The 16,279-nt window shown below is 36.7% G+C and overlaps 1 protein-coding gene across 1 annotated transcript in view; it reads left to right on the forward strand.

Moving 5' to 3' along the window:
* Positions 1 to 16,279, forward strand: part of LOC107591227 (phospholipid-transporting ATPase IB-like) — a 59,693-nt gene that overhangs the window by 8,990 nt on the left and 34,424 nt on the right. Inside the window, exons 2-22 of the mRNA XM_016280323.1 lie at positions 2,433 to 2,607; positions 6,040 to 6,139; positions 7,030 to 7,128; positions 7,286 to 7,331; positions 8,159 to 8,199; positions 8,491 to 8,564; positions 8,760 to 8,829; positions 8,914 to 9,041; positions 9,130 to 9,241; positions 9,951 to 10,119; positions 10,307 to 10,434; positions 10,580 to 10,657; positions 10,746 to 10,834; positions 10,987 to 11,031; positions 11,149 to 11,224; positions 11,334 to 11,439; positions 12,303 to 12,385; positions 12,482 to 12,531; positions 12,634 to 12,703; positions 12,968 to 13,052; positions 13,145 to 13,284. Of these exons, the coding sequence (XP_016135809.1) occupies positions 2,433 to 2,607; positions 6,040 to 6,139; positions 7,030 to 7,128; positions 7,286 to 7,331; positions 8,159 to 8,199; positions 8,491 to 8,564; positions 8,760 to 8,829; positions 8,914 to 9,041; positions 9,130 to 9,241; positions 9,951 to 10,119; positions 10,307 to 10,434; positions 10,580 to 10,657; positions 10,746 to 10,834; positions 10,987 to 11,031; positions 11,149 to 11,224; positions 11,334 to 11,439; positions 12,303 to 12,385; positions 12,482 to 12,531; positions 12,634 to 12,703; positions 12,968 to 13,052; positions 13,145 to 13,284 (1,964 nt within the window). The remainder of the gene's footprint in view (positions 1 to 2,432; positions 2,608 to 6,039; positions 6,140 to 7,029; positions 7,129 to 7,285; positions 7,332 to 8,158; positions 8,200 to 8,490; positions 8,565 to 8,759; positions 8,830 to 8,913; positions 9,042 to 9,129; positions 9,242 to 9,950; positions 10,120 to 10,306; positions 10,435 to 10,579; positions 10,658 to 10,745; positions 10,835 to 10,986; positions 11,032 to 11,148; positions 11,225 to 11,333; positions 11,440 to 12,302; positions 12,386 to 12,481; positions 12,532 to 12,633; positions 12,704 to 12,967; positions 13,053 to 13,144; positions 13,285 to 16,279) is intronic.

Genomic DNA, 16,279 nt, shown 5'->3' on the forward strand with positions numbered 1-16,279 from the left:
GCTACATTTACACCCTGCTCCTCATAACTTAAGATCATGTTGTTAGAAGGAAGAGAACTTTTCAGAGTGCAGTGTCAGAAAGCAGATAGATCTCATGGAAACATAGCCCTTAGTATGATCACGTCTGCAAGTTTTAGCTGATTCATCTGGTTTGTGGTTTTGCAGTACTGACTAGCAGATAAATTGTTAGATATGGTGCAAGAGACTGCATGGTTGTGTCTAGATAAAAAGTCTAGAAAAATTCTCAAGCAGCAAGCGCACATGTTGTGAGAGTTTGTGGGAAGAAAGTTTATTGTCATTGACCCAGTATGGTCGGTCTGTCTGTCTGTCTGTCAAAAATGTCAAATATGTGTTTAACCTTTAGAGAAGGATGTACTTTATAGATAAAAGCCATAAATTTTAATAGTACTTCCTTCTTACCTTTACTGCGAGTTAAACGCATTTTTTACATTTTTAAAAGGAAATATGATATTTTCGACTTTGCTTAAACAACATTTTCTATAATAGATCTGTCACAAGGTTTAATATCGTTTAGCTGATGGCTTGCATTTTTTCCATCCATAAACCCCACAATATTCAGATCATGGTCAATAATGTGGTTTTCAATGGCATATTCTGTAACCTTTACATTTGTTGCCCGATCCACATTTACTTACATATTTGGCTACAGCCTTATGAAAATAATACAAGAACCATAATTCCTAATTATTTTGTTAACCTCAAAAGCTGGGAATCAAACCTTTTGAAACGTTATGGTATTTTAGTGCAAAATCTGGCTAATAATAATGCAATATGTGGCCCAGTGCATATTAATAATTCATTAATCCCACAATATTCACATCAGTGGTCAATAGTTTTCAATGGCAAATTCTTTGACCGTTATTTGTTCCCCCATTCACATTTGCCTTAACCATTTAAATCTTCCTAATTGCTTAAAATTGACATCTGACCTTCAAACACCAACTCTTTGAGAAACATACATGTGGCCTCAGGTAGTTTCCACCGTAGAAACAAGGAGGAGCAAATGAACAGGAAACGACTTCTTGCCGGTCGGTGAGCAGCACGTTTAGTGCGTTTCGATCTATGATTGTGGAGACGGACATCTGTGGCCCTCGAGCAGTGCCTGCGCCTTTAAATGTAAGGCTTTTATGTTGTGTGACTGCGGGGAACGGTGTAGTTAGACGCGGACACAGAGCGCGCGCGTTGTCCGAGGGGAAACCATCGTCTATTGCAGAAAAGACAGCGGAGTGGAGTCTTATTAAAACGTCCCCAGATTGCCCGAGACGGCCTAAATGACACGGTGGGAGAGGGTTTGGGGCTTGTCTATTAGAGAGGCTTACTGGAATGGGAGAAGTGACGCGATTAATCCATCTCTCCACACTCGCTTTCGATCATGCAGCAGCTGGGTAAACTCTCCTGTCACATACAGACAGAGCTGTTATTTACCGAGCGTACATTATTTATTACGTGCGGAAAATAATCATTTGGCGATCGTCTGCGATGCGGCAACATTTGAGAAGGAATCGTAGTAAGCCGCTGTGTCTCAAAACACCCGACGCGACGCGACGCGACGGCTACACTGGACGCATAGAAGCCATACGTCATCGCAGAACGTTGAACTCACGGACCAATCAGCTGTAAGCTCGAGGCTACTCATGAATGAATAACTTGATTTATATTGATTTATTTAAATAATTGTAGTTAATTTAAATTTTAAATATTATTGAAATCTATTTATGTACGTTTTAATTGTGTACTATTATAACTGCATATGCACATAAGAAATAAAATAAGAATTTTATATAAATTATTCATTCAGACGGCGAAAATGAGTAGCTCTTCAGCGCGTCAAAGACAAAAACCGTCGACGCGACCCAAAGGACGCTTTCAGTGACTTGATTATAATGGTAGAGATTTCTTTTTAACGCGTCGTGACTCGCCGACATGTATGGATGTTGGAATCAGGTGCGGATGATGCCTAAAATGCTGTCTAGGTAGGACGCTCGCTATGTTTTGAGAGACAGCCATTGTCTCATTGCTTTTCGTTTCAGCGCATCGTGAATACACAGGTGTTTCCACGGAATAAAGCAGCTTTTATAAAGATAAACAAATGCACAAGGTTTCCTAGAAAGGTGTTTGCTGCGCCATTGTGCTCCCATCAGCACTTTCTATACAGGGGGTCCCGTGGGCGTCGCGCGTATGCTGTATTGGTGACGGAGTTTTTGCTCGTGGATGATGAGGATGAGGATGAGGAGGAGGAGGATGGGGGAATGAAAGGGACGGGGAGGGCGGTGCACCGAGGGAAACGTCATTGGCATCAGGGGCGGCTTGCATCAGCACAGTAGTAGTGTTAGTGGCCAGCGCACTGAACTGTAAACCACATTTCTATGTCTCTTCTTCCTCCTGTCATCTTCCACGCGCACTCACGCTAGCCTCGCCTCTCTCCCATCACAACGGTGCAGGACCCGCGTGCTCCGCCGCCGGCTACCGCAAGGCAGAGGATGAGATGTCCGGAACCACATCACAGGCGGACCCGATAGATGCCACAGCGCGGACCGTGCTGCTCAACCGAGCCCAGACCACCAAATTTTGTGACAACCATGTCAGGTGAGTTCGTTCGGGTCTTTTGGAAAATGTTACAGTGACCTTTGATTTATTCACGCTTGTTTTATTGTATTCGTTGCTGTAAGTGTGAACATGATTAGGTCTCATAGTTAGTGATATGATTGTGGTCTCTTTAATGTAGCAATCTTTAACTTAAAAGCATGGTAAAGATGCTGCAAACAGTTGCTTCTTTGTTGCAGTGGTGTATGGTGGTCTTCTGAAATGAGAATGAAAAACTCTCTTTGTTGTGTTTTAGTTTAGAATAAATGCAATGGAAATACATATACGCATTTAACTTGCATTATCAGCAAGAAAACGATATTGTAATATTTTGCTCACAGTTTTTTATTTACACTACCCTTCAAATGTTTGGGGTCAGTAAGATGTTTTAATGTGTTTGAAAAAAGTTTTATATGTTTACCATGGCTGCAAATATATAGTAAGATTGTAAAATAATATTACAATCTAAAATAACTCTTTTCTGTTTTAATAAGTTTTAAAATGTCAGGTGTTCCTGTGATGGCAAAGCTGAAAGCTGTGATATGCTGATTTCTCAATATATATTTTATATTATGAATTTCATATTATTATTACTATTATCAACGTTGAAAGTGATTATGCTGCTTAATAGTTTTGTGGAAACTTTGATATATTTTGTTCAGTATTCTTTGATTTATATAAAGTTAAAAAAGACAATTTAATATATCCTTGCTGAATGTATTAAAGTTATTGACCCCAAATTTTTAAAAAGTAGTTTCAAGTTTCTGTTTGTGAACTTTTATTTTATTTATTTGTCCATTTAATTTCCTTAAGAGTCTCATCAAGTTGCATCGCATTGCATCAAAAATATCAACTAAAATAATGCACTAACAAGAATATTTTGTGTATCTTTAATTATTAACAGTTTAATATTTATAAAATTGAAAACATCAGTAAACAATGCAAGTGTAATTATGGTGGCTGGAGATGCACCTTCAATTTTATTATTTTTATTATAATTTTTTCACACTTCAAAGAAGGGCAGTATCTCATTCATAGAGTGATCAGCCAGTCACAGAGATGTGAAGGCTCCTCCTGTCTTTCCTATATTTCCTTCACTCTCAATTTTTTTGTTCACCTGTTATTCTTGAATTAATTATTAAATTAAACACATTGCATTTGATGCCTCACCAACAATGCAGCTGTTCCAACATTTCATGATCCAGCACAAAAAAATCATCTTATTAACTCCTAATGCTATGAGATTGATTGTAAAAATGCTTTAATCAAGTTAAGATTTTCCCTCAGGGAATTTACATGCTAAATGTATGCAACATTGAACGCAAATCCGAATAGCTCCCATTAAGTGAAGTACTTCAGAGATTTCCTGTGAGTACACCAAGGTCATGTTCCGGGCCGTGCTTGGCTAGAGTTCATCTGCAGTTCCAGAACAAAAAGTCTTTTGGTCTCCAAAGTACCCAAGTCCTCCAAAGGTTTATTTATTTATTTTTTAAAATCTTTTGAATGGCTGTTATATCAGTTTGATTCGTTTCGTATGCAGTGAAGTTCTGCTTGATGAAAAAATTGCTCTTTTTGAAACTTTATGAAGATGATTTGTGTTATGTATATGATCAGTAGTTGTTACAAAAGCTCGATATCCCAGATCGCTTTCATATTAGTGCCACAATATGGAAGCTCATACAAAATCAGCCTCTCAGTACCGAAACACTCACCCACACACACTTCATCGATCCGCCAGTATATTCTAAAGATTCGATTCTGCTCTAAAAGGCTCTATTTTGGTTCCTGTAACAACATTAAGGTGGGCCTAGAAAACCGTAGCCGTTTTGTCATTGGCTAATTTCAGATCAGACGGCGGGAGCTCTGACCTTTTCAGCTCATCAGCTTCTCAGGATATAATGTCTGCGTGGCTGCAGCAGTGGAAATTTTCATAACAATTGTTCAAATCACTCTCTTATTCCTCGATCTTCATGTTTTATTTACAACCGGTTTCTGCTTCCCATTGCATTGGCCTCCATTGGTCAGCTGTCAGTCAGAAAGTAACCAGACCAGCAAATCCAGCAGTGCAATCATCCATATCAGTCTTTTAGGGTAACCCCAGGTACTACACATCATGGTGACGGCAGTGTGGGTTACTGTGTGTGTGATTGGACCGCTGAATGTTAATGAAGGGGATCGTATGAATGCTCTCAGCCACTCTTTGATGTCAACGATAGCCTGCCGTACTTCCAGGTCAGCTACCGAGCTGCTGTTTGAGGCCACAGTGTGGGTTACACGGGGTGTGTTAGGCTGTGAACTCATTGCCGATGAGCCCAAGAAGGGTGTCGTGTTTACAGAAGACTGCCCTCACATAAGTACACATGCTGTAGTACAAAACATGCGTACAATCTTAAAAATAAAGCTCCTTTATTGGCATATATGGTTCCATGAAGAACATTTAACATCAATATAACCTTTCCATTGCACAAATGGCTTTTTTATAGTGGGAAAAGTTGTTTAGATTATTAAAATGTTCTTCAATTGTTCACTGAAAGGTTCTTTGTGGAACCCAAAATGATTCTTCTATGGCATCTCTGTGGAAACCCTCTTTATTTTTAAGAGTGTGCGATTGGATATACAGTATACAAAATGTGCTTCCAGATGCAGGTCTAAACACACCCACACAAACAGATACTGACTCATGTTTAGATTTAGATGGACAACCTTGGTACAGAGGCAAATTTGTAGACCTAGAGGTTATTTTTAGGCATTCTTAACAGCTATTTTAATTACTGTAAAACATTTACTGCCGCAATCAGCTATTCAAGAGCTACTTAGGAGTTCAGTCAATACTGATAATTGACAGACACGGTGAGAAACATCCATCCTAACCGCCCAGACACTTATTTTGGGATTGTTTATCTAAATTTAATGCAGTGGGCAGTGAAGTGTCAGGCATTCGTGAACGCAGGTAGATGTTGGCTTGTATCAAAACATTTTTTTTTTCCAGAAGCTTGAGTGGAGCTAATTCTGAATTAGTGCTGTTATTGCCCTGGCTGTATAGCTTAAAAATTGTTTGATAGTTTAAACACTGTCGATTTTCCCTTTTTCCCCTCTAGCACGGCTAAATACGGGATCCTTACCTTCCTGCCGCGGTTCCTGTACGAACAGATCAGGCGAGCGGCTAATGCTTTCTTTCTCTTCATCGATGAGAAACATCCATCCTAACCGCCCAGACACTTATTTTGGGATTGTTTATCTAAATTTAATGCAGTGGGCAGTGAAGTGTCAGGCATTCGTGAACGCAGGTAGATGTTGGCTTGTATCAAAACATTTTTTTTTCCCAGAAGCTTGAGTGGAGCTAATTCTGAATTAGTGCTGTTATTGCCCTGGCTGTATAGCTTAAAAATTGTTTGATAGTTTAAACACTGTCGATTTTCCCTTTTTCCCCTCTAGCACGGCTAAATACGGGATCCTTACCTTCCTGCCGCGGTTCCTGTACGAACAGATCAGGCGAGCGGCTAATGCTTTCTTTCTCTTCATCGCTCTTATGCAGGTATGACACTTGGCATGCTGTCCGAACTGCTTCTGCTTTGTCTTGAGGACCTCATAGTACAAAATGTAGTGGTTGTGGTGATTTCTTTCAAAGGGGATCTCTGAGGTGCTATACTGATTATGCTGACCATGTGACTTTTCGGTTATTTGCCAACATGTCCATTTGTGTTTTATATCCATTTTTGGAAGCGGTCCACTATTTCACTCTCATCGACTATGAGTCACTATGCAATCTCAATAACGGCCGCCATGTGATCCAATCTGTTAGGCCGGTATTTCATGAAAACGAATGAGCAAAAAAAAAGTTAAATAGCTAAAAGGTTTCTTCAGTGTGTCATGTTATTTACTCATTACAGTGCTTTGCAAGGCAGCACTGTTTTGATATTCCTCAAAAATTCTGGCTAAGCAGTTTGTTCTGAAGTGGTGAACAACTATGATGGATTCAGCCTTTGTTTTGTGTGCTTATATTATAGATTTATATTTAATAACTTCATTATTTTTATGATGTTTACAAGGATAGTTTACCTAAAATGTTAAATTCTGCCATCGTTTATTCACCCTCATGTCATTTAAAGTCAGTATGACTTTTTTTCCACAAAATAAGATATTTTTTTATAAACTTATTTTTTTCCCAACTTTTTTTTTCATATGCCAACAAATGAAGGTGACTTTGAGCTTTTTTGCTTCAAAAACAGTGCTAAAGTTATCATAAAAATAGTCCATACGACTGGTACGCTATATTCCAAATCTTGTGAAGTCAGATTAGGATTCTGTTTTTTTTCTGCCTAAACTTGTTTTAAAATACACATAGGACTTTTCCAAATCATGTTGTTTTACCACCAATGTAAAGTACTTCATATTATGTTTATCTGTGTGCATTTTCAAATTCAGCAAATCCCTGATGTCTCACCGACGGGTCGCTACACAACACTGGTGCCCCTTATTTTTATTCTGACAGTGGCTGGGATCAAGGAGATCATTGAGGATTATGTGAGTATTCTGCTGAATGGAGCACTGAATTACTGTTGAACTGTCCAGACTATGTTTTGCCAACACTGGATAAGTGCGTTGTGCCATTGTCTTAAATGCAGTTGATATTTTTCCGATGAATATTGCTGATGAGTTGTCATGTGTTGTGTTCGTGCAGAAAAGACATAAAGCAGACAATACTGTGAACAAGAAAAAGACAACAGGTTGAGTATTACTAATCATATCTGTGTAACAGGGTCAGAAATGAATTAGGACAACCAGAAGTAACAAAAATTACCTAAAAATTGAGGCCAAGATGTGCTTTTTATCTGTTATCTAAGATTTGATATATTTCAAAATACTCTATTAGGCCTATCAAGTTATGGGTTTAGTGCTTTTGCAGTCATGGTAGTGACCTATATCTGTATTCACTCACTTGGAGGCGAGTGCTGTTAAATATGTATCGAATATTGTTTTTTATTAAAGCTCTGACAACATCATGATGTACCTTCAACGATCCTCCTATATATAAAAAGAAAATGTTTTGATAAATATTTAAAATATTATTACTTTTAGCTTACATTGGCTCTTTAAAAACACAAATTATTTAAATATTTTTAATGTAATATTTAGCAATGTCAAAATGTATATTTATTTTTAATGTTTACTTAAACTGTGCAAAATTCACCTCAGCATTTCAATAATGGTTTTACTTTTATTTATTTTATTTTTTTTACAATGCAGAAGAGTATAGAATTTTTATATATTCTGTTTATCAGTTTTTGCCACAACAACAACAACAAAATAATTATTGGCTTTTTGTTATTGGTAAGAATTGTAATATCAGTGTATCCCTATGATTCATAAGATTTATTTATTTAGATGGTTAGAAAAAATATACCCTCATGAAGGTAAAAATGTCCCTGAAAATCTTTTTTAGGGGCAAATATTGCCTCTTAATAAAACGTATATTTAGTTGTTATTTGTTCATGTTATATATTGTTTATATATTCATGAGTGGATTTTTTCTGATAATGTCATTGTTTTTCAGTTCTGCGTAACGGAGCATGGCAAACCATCATATGGAAGCAGGTAACCCTATCTTTCTCTTTCTTTCCGCATCCGCATCTTTTTTTCTTACTCTATTCCTCTGTTTCCCCTCCTTTCTGTCAATAATGCTTTCGTTTCTGTCCTGTAGTTTTTATGGTAACACCTGCTTTTTTCAGTTCACCTCTCACTGCATTTTTTAAAAACTTTCTCTTTTTGATTTTGTACATCCTGTTGTGTGTTGCTTCTCCTTTCTTTGTTTCAAGCACTGTGGTCTCTTTCTTAATCTAATTTTCTCCCTCCTCATGCTGTTGCAATGCTGTACCTGCCCACTAGGTGGCAGTGGGAGACATGGTCAAGGTGACCAATGGGCAGCATCTTCCAGCTGACATGGTCATAGTGTCCTCCAGGTCAGCACCGCAGTGTGTTTGTGTGTGTATCCGTGAGGTTTGTCATCCTGTGTTTGTACTAGTGTGATTTATAGCAGTGAAAAATAAAATACATGTAATTTTGGGAATGTGTTTCAGGAAAATATATATATGCGTGTTATATATGTTTTTGTACAGCTGTTTTGTGTTCAACATCTGCTACTGTTTTTCTCACAGTGAGCCTCAGGCGATGTGCTATACTGAAACATCCAACTTAGATGGTGAGACCAACCTAAAGATCCGACAGGTACGCATTACATATAAATCTAATATGTCTATAATGTGTTTTAAGAGTATAACATGCTTGTTGTTTGTTAAATGTGTGTTTCAGGGTCTCTCTCTCACAGCTAGTTTTCAGTCTCTGGAGGAACTGATGGCTTTGTCTGGTCGTCTTGAATGTGAGGGGCCGAACAGACACTTGTATGACTTCACTGGAACACTGCGCTTAGACAACCACAAGTACGTCAACTTGCTATTAATGAGAAATTAAAATATAACTTGTATACACACACACACTACATTCAGTCATCATGTGCTTGTATTACAGCCCAGCTCCACTTGGGCCGGACCAAGTGTTGTTAAGAGGAGCCCAGCTCAGGAACACGCAGTGGGTTGTGGGAATTGTAGTTTACACTGGACATGATTCAAAGCTCATGCAGGTAAGTGTGATCTCATAAAAGCTGGATGTGGACCAGTGCTGGTACCGTTTAAAAATCATTTTATTTATATAATATAAATATTTAAATATATAGAATAATATGCCAAATTTAAAGGAATATTACCTTGGCTACTTACTGTATCATATGTATTATTATTATTATTATTAAAAATAATAATAATTAAAGCTAAACCGAAATATAAAAATTACAGAAACGGAATACAATTAATAAAACAATCTAAAAAAAACAACTGAAAATATCAAATTAAAAGCTAACTCAAAATATTAATAAATACTGTATATATAAAAATATAATATATATAACAGTAAAATAACACTGATGTGGACAGTTATTAGTATTATTTGAAGGAAATGCTATGAAAATACCATAGAGATAAATGTTGTAACCATTCAGGTGGTTTTAAAGATGCAGTCATCTGAAAGTAGTGAGGCTACACTTTCCTAATTCCTTTTATAAATGAAAACATATTCATGGAGTCATTATAGATGTAAATAGTAATATGCATCTACATTACCATTCAAAGTTTTGTGGTCGGTAAGATTTAAAACTTTTTAAAAGAAGTCTGTTATGCTGACCAAGGCTGCATTATTTTATTTTATTTTATTTTAAATCCTACTGACCCCAAATTTGAAGAGTAGTGTGTGTTCAAGTTGTTTTTGAGCATTAATATAATGTTTTCATCCTGCAGAATTCCACTAAAGCTCCACTGAAGCGCTCTAATGTGGAGCGTGTGACAAACATGCAGATCCTGGTTCTGTTCGGGATTCTCCTGGTCATGGCGCTGGTCAGCTCCATCGGTGCTGCCATATGGAACAAACAGCACACAGATGAGGCTTGCTGGTACCTTTCCCGTGCAGGTGAAACCCACAGGGAAACCTACATTGCCCTTTCAGATATGGATTTAGAATATTTATTGTACCTTTTCACTTAATAGCACTTACTAAGACAAAAATAAATACTTTTGTTAATTTTTTGCAAATGTTAGTCTTTATAAAATAAGCTATGTGGTTATAATATATATAAAATATGTGGTTGTGTATCCAGGTGACATCTCTCTGAACTTCTGGTACAATCTGTTAACCTTCATCATCCTCTATAACAACCTGATACCCATCAGCCTCCTGGTCACGCTAGAAGTGGTCAAATTCACACAGGCTCTCTTCATCAACTGGGTAAAATAATAATAAATAATAATCACCAGTTTCATTTTTTATCAGTTGATCACAGTGTTAAATTACAGTATTTTTTGCCAAAACTATGAACACAGAACTCTGATTCTCTGTGAATAAGTGCTTTGTTCTTCATGCATGCTTACAGGATGTTGAGATGTATTACGCCGAGACAGACACTCCCGCTATGGCCAGAACGTCCAATCTGAATGAAGAACTCGGCCAAGTGAGGAGAAGCTCCTCCCATTAACTTTTACAAATGTTTATGTACCTCAACTCCAGTACATCTCATTCACTGTCTCTTTCTTTTTCAGGTAAAATATCTATTTTCAGATAAGACCGGCACTCTCACATGCAACATCATGCACTTTAAGAAGTGCACGATAGCTGGAATTACATACGGGTAATTGTAGTGTTCCTTTGCTTTCGTCCATCAATACACTCACATTATCTTTGTGCTTTGCATCGTCGTTCTGGCTCTATTAGTGTGCATTGATCTGTTACTTTTTGCTTATATTTGTGTGAGTGGCCACTGATCTATAATGCTGTCTCCAGGCATTTCCCAGACCTGGACTGCGATCGATCCATGGAGGACTTCAGGTCAGATGCCGCTGATTCTATCTCTGTCCTGTACCCTAGCGAATATTACGCAGGTCTAAGAGGATAATGTGCATTATTACGTTATGTTGTCCATTACATCTCTTTTTTTTTTTGCAGTCACCTTCCCTCTACAAGTCATAATTCCACTGAGTTTGATGATCCTGCTCTTATCCAGAACATTGAGAAGAATCATGTAAGGGCTTTATAGCTGTTATTATTCTGTCATAGCTTGGATATTAAAACATTTTCTTGTGAATTATGTGTGTTAATAGTTAAAATCTGCTTCTTCCCTTTCTCTATAGCCTACATCCCCACAGATTTGTGAGTTTTTGACCATGATGGCTGTTTGTCATACTGTTGTTCCTGAGCGAGAAGGAAACCAAATTATCTTCCAGGCTTCCTCACCAGGTACCACAACCTTCTTGTTGGTTTCTGAATATTTGAAGCTGCTCCCTCAGTTTGATTTGATTTGAGTTAACCAGTTAATTGTCACACTTAAAACAGTTGTCATATAATACAAAAATGATATATGGAAAACACATTGACACGATAAATATCACTTTTACTCTTCATTTAATATAAGTTATATGCCATAGTGCTATGATTCCTAGGCAGGGGATAAACCTAAGTTTTGCATTTGTGTAAAAAATGTATATAAATATTATATATTACTTATTTAAAGTTTTAAGTAAGAATTCATTTTTAACTTATTTTAAGTAAGAAATGTACTAATATCAATTCATTAATGTAATATTTAATATAAATAATGAATATTAATTTATTTTTATATACACATACTACCTTTCAAAACTTTAGAGTCAGTAAGGATGCATTAATTTGACAAAGTATTTATTTCTAAAATATTTATAATGTAAACAAATGATTTAAATAAGTGCTGTTCTTTTGAACTTTCTATTCATCAAAGTATCCTAGAAAAAATGTATCACAGTTTCCACAAAAATATTATGCAACACAACTCTTTCAATACCGGTAATAAGAAATGTATCTTGAGCAGCAGTTCCACATATTAAAATGATTTCTGAAGGATCATGTGACACTGAAGACTGTAATGATGTTGTAATGACTGAAGAAGTAATGATGCTGAAAATTCAGCTTTGTCTTAACAGGAATAAATTACATTTTAAAATTTAATAACATAGAAAACAGTTATTTTAAACTGTAATAATATTTCATGATATAACAGTTTTTACTGGGTTTTTTTTTAGCCTTGGGGGCTTTTAACTGATATTTCCATAATCTGGTGTTTTCAGATGAAGGAGCGCTGGTTAAAGGTGCCAAAAGTCTGGGCTTTGTTTTTACGGCACGGACCCCACATTCAGTCATCATAGAAGCGGTTAGTATGTGTATTCTTGCCATTAATGATGAACCAAATCTTTTGTATGGTACTTTGTATGGTTAATGTGTTCGTTTCTTGTGTTTGTTCCTCAAGAGAGGAAACGAGCAGATATATGAGCTTCTTAATGTACTGGAATTTTCCAGGTAGGAACCAGCTGTGAGCTCTCACCACTTCACACATGCTCAGTCACAACATCACAAATACCCAGTACGTTGTGTTTCAATGTCTGTGCCTTTTTTTTGCAGCAATCGCAAACGGATGTCAGTGATTGTCAGAACACCTACGGGAAAGCTTCGACTTTATTGCAAGGGAGCGGTGCGTGTTACATAAACCACATAATTAGCATAGAGATGGAACGTAAACTACTATTTAAAAGTGTCTGTCAGATCAAAAATACAGTAAAACAGTAATGTTGTAAAATATTATTACAATTTAAAATAACTTCTGTTTTAACATTTTTTTAAAAATGTCATTTATTCTTGTGATGACAAAGCTGATTTATTTATTTTTTTTACTCTGTATGGGTTTGATTTATGGCACAAGCCATTGTAATGTAGTGATGTCATGCATGTATTACAGGACAATGTGATTTTTGAGCGTCTGAATGAGGCGTCACAGTATAATGACCTGACCGTGGCCCATCTGGAGCAGTTTGCCACAGAAGGTGAAGAGTTTCTCAATATGTCATTGTTTGAAGGTTTAACGTTTTATCTTCTCTTTAGATTAACTTTGGTTTGTGTTTGTTTGCATGTGCAGGGCTGCGGACACTTTGTTTCGCATATGTGGACCTCGAGGAGGGGGCGTATCAGGAATGGCTGAAGGAGTACAATCGTGTCAGCACTGTGCTAAAGGACAGAGCACAGAAACTGGAGGAATGCTACGAAGTCATAGAGAAGGTATGTAATCTATGCCATGCATGTCACTATCACATGTAATCAAGGATTAGGAAAGGGATTGTTCAAGGGTCAGTGTGTCTTTGACCAAACCAGACTTTTACTTAAACCACTTTTTTACACACAGTGTAGATTTGAAAATGGTGATTTTTTTTGTTTTGTTGGGTAACTTATTTCAAAAAGTGAAACTTTCATATATTCTATATTCATTACATGTAAAGTAAAACATTTCAAAAGTTTTATTTGTTTTAATTTTGATGATTCGAGCTTACAGGTCATGAAAGTCAAAAATCCAGTATCTCAAAATATTAGAATATTTACATTTGAGTTTCATTTAATGACCATCCCTACAGTACAAATTCCAGGTATCTCTTGTTCTTTGAAACCACAATAATAGCTCTGACGTCTTCAGGAAAAGGCCTACCATGCCACTTCTGAAACAGAAACAACGTCAGAAGCATCTTACCTGGGCTAAGGAGAAAAAGAACTGGACTGTTGCTCAGTGGTCCAAAGTCCTCTTTTCAGATAAAAGTAATTTTTGCATTTCATTTGGAAATCAAGGTTTGGAGGAAGACTGGAGAGGCACAGAATCCAAGCTGCTTGAAGTCCAGTGTGAAGTTTCCGAAGTCAGTGATGATTTGGGGTGCTATGACGTCTGCTGGTGTTGGTCCATTGTGTTTTATCAAGTCCAAAGTCAATGCAGCCATCTACCAGGCGATTTTGGCGCACTTTATGTTTCAATCTGCTGACAAGCTTTATGGAGATGCTGATTTCCTTTTCCAGCAGGACTTTAGCACCTGCTCACAGTGCCAAAACCACTTCCAAATGGTTTGCTGACCATGATATTACTGTGCTTGATTGGGCAGCCAACATGCCTGACCTGAACCCCATATGGAGTCTATGGAATATGTTCAAGAGAAATATGAGAAACAGTCGATCCAACAATACAGACGAGCTGAAGGCTCAATAGTGCCTCAACAGTGCCACAGGCTGATCGCTTCCATGCCACACCTCACTGATGCTGTCATTTGTGCTAAAGGAGCCCCGACCAAGTATTGAGTGCATAAATGAACATACTTTAAAGAACTTGAACTTTTCTGTTTTGCAAATCCTTTTTTTGATTGATCTTAGGAAATATTCTAATATTTTGAGATACTGGATTTTTGACTTTCTTGCATAAATCACAAGGTGCATGAGTGAACATAAGTGACAGGCATTTTATGATGCTTACATTATACAGTGTTTGGAAAAACTGGCTGTACAACTCATTCACTATTCACAATAGGAATGTCACAAAATTTTCTATATGAGCAAAGAGAGAAAGGAAATAAGTGTATTCAGACCACTTCAGTCAGAATAAGAATTTTGTATATTTGCTACATATTCGTCATATCCCGAATGATGAAAAAACTTGACAGTTCAAACTGGGATGCAAAAACAAAAGTTTCTTGACTCTACAAGTTTATTACAAAGAAATCTGATTTTATATTTTTGATATAAATATTGGAAATAATATATATATATATATATATATATATACAGTGGGTACGGAAAGTATTCAGACCCCTCTAAATTTTTCACTCTTTGTTATATTGCAGCCATTTGCTAAAATCATTTAAGTTAATTTTTTTCCTCATTAATGTACACACAGCACCCCATATTGACAGAAAAACACAGAATTGTTGACATTTTTGCAGATTTATTAAAAAAGAAAAACTGAAAATATACTGTATATATATATATATATATATATATATACTGTATATATCATTTTAATTATTTCATAAATGTAATAATTGAATGAATATATTTAAAATATATACTATAAATATTAATATATATAATATGAATGGATATACTCTACCTGAAAAAAGCGTAGGTACAGTATATCCATTCATCCATTCACAAAACTCTTGAATATTTCTAAAATGATTAATGGCATTATTTACCCCATAAAGTTGTTTCTCAGAAGCACCTATTTGTAGCAACTTAATATCTTTGATTTAGTATATTAAAAAAAACTTTAGTGCCTTCTTGTGTAGGAGGGAGCAAATCTGTGTTGTGTTCATTATATATGAGAAAGTCTGGTGCCAAGACTAGCATCTTTTGCACATGGCTGTCCTCCAAATGCAGTGCTTTGACTGGTCAACAGGTGGCACTGTAACATTAAATTTTCACACTTCTGAACTCTGATTGTGCATAAGGTGGTGCTCTGCTGTTCTCTCATTAACTGCTACAAGCTATAAACTCACTGCCTCCCCGTCAGGTTGGATTACACAGTACTGCAAAACTTCGAAACTACTGATCAGAGATCTGAGCCCCAGGACACAGATGCTGTTATATGGAGCAGTGAAAATCCAGTTTGTTGGGTTTTGTGTGCTTTTCAGGGCTCTGGCCCAGAGTAGTAGTCTGAGGAGGGGTTGGTATACCACAGCGAGGATAATTACCTGCACCAGTCTGCCAAGAGCCCCATAAAACCAGAGTCAACAACACTACTGTTACCTCTGCACACACACATAAATACACCAAAAACTCCTCAAATATCTCCCCACATACACATACTCTCACAGAGGGAGAGAGGAATTATTAAAAAGAAGTGGATAAGACACGGTGAAAGATGGAGAGGAGGTGGTGTGAAAGATGACGAGGTTTTAGGTTGCCTGTATTTACTGAGTTTCTGTGTGTGGCTGTATTTAGTAGTGCTTTTAGCTATGGTTTGAAGTTTTCAAAACATGAATGATACTTCAAATTGTGCAATTTTTGGAGAAGGGTGTGCTATTACTTTGTCAAGAAATCAGGTTTAGAATTTTTGCCAGTGGAGAATAAAATAGGTTTAAAAATCACATAGAATGGGATTAAAGAAGGGGCTCAAATCATATCTAGAGACCAGAATATAATCAAGACATAAGGGTCAATAAAGTAACTTCCTAGTAAACCACACATAACACCCTAGCATCATAATCCAGTTTATTTTCTTAAGTTAGATGACAGGATGCAG

This window comes from Sinocyclocheilus grahami, unplaced genomic scaffold (genome assembly GCF_001515645.1).
Source record: "Sinocyclocheilus grahami isolate Dianchi unplaced genomic scaffold, SAMN03320097.WGS_v1.1 scaffold139.1, whole genome shotgun sequence".
Lineage (NCBI taxonomy): Eukaryota > Metazoa > Chordata > Actinopteri > Cypriniformes > Cyprinidae > Sinocyclocheilus > Sinocyclocheilus grahami.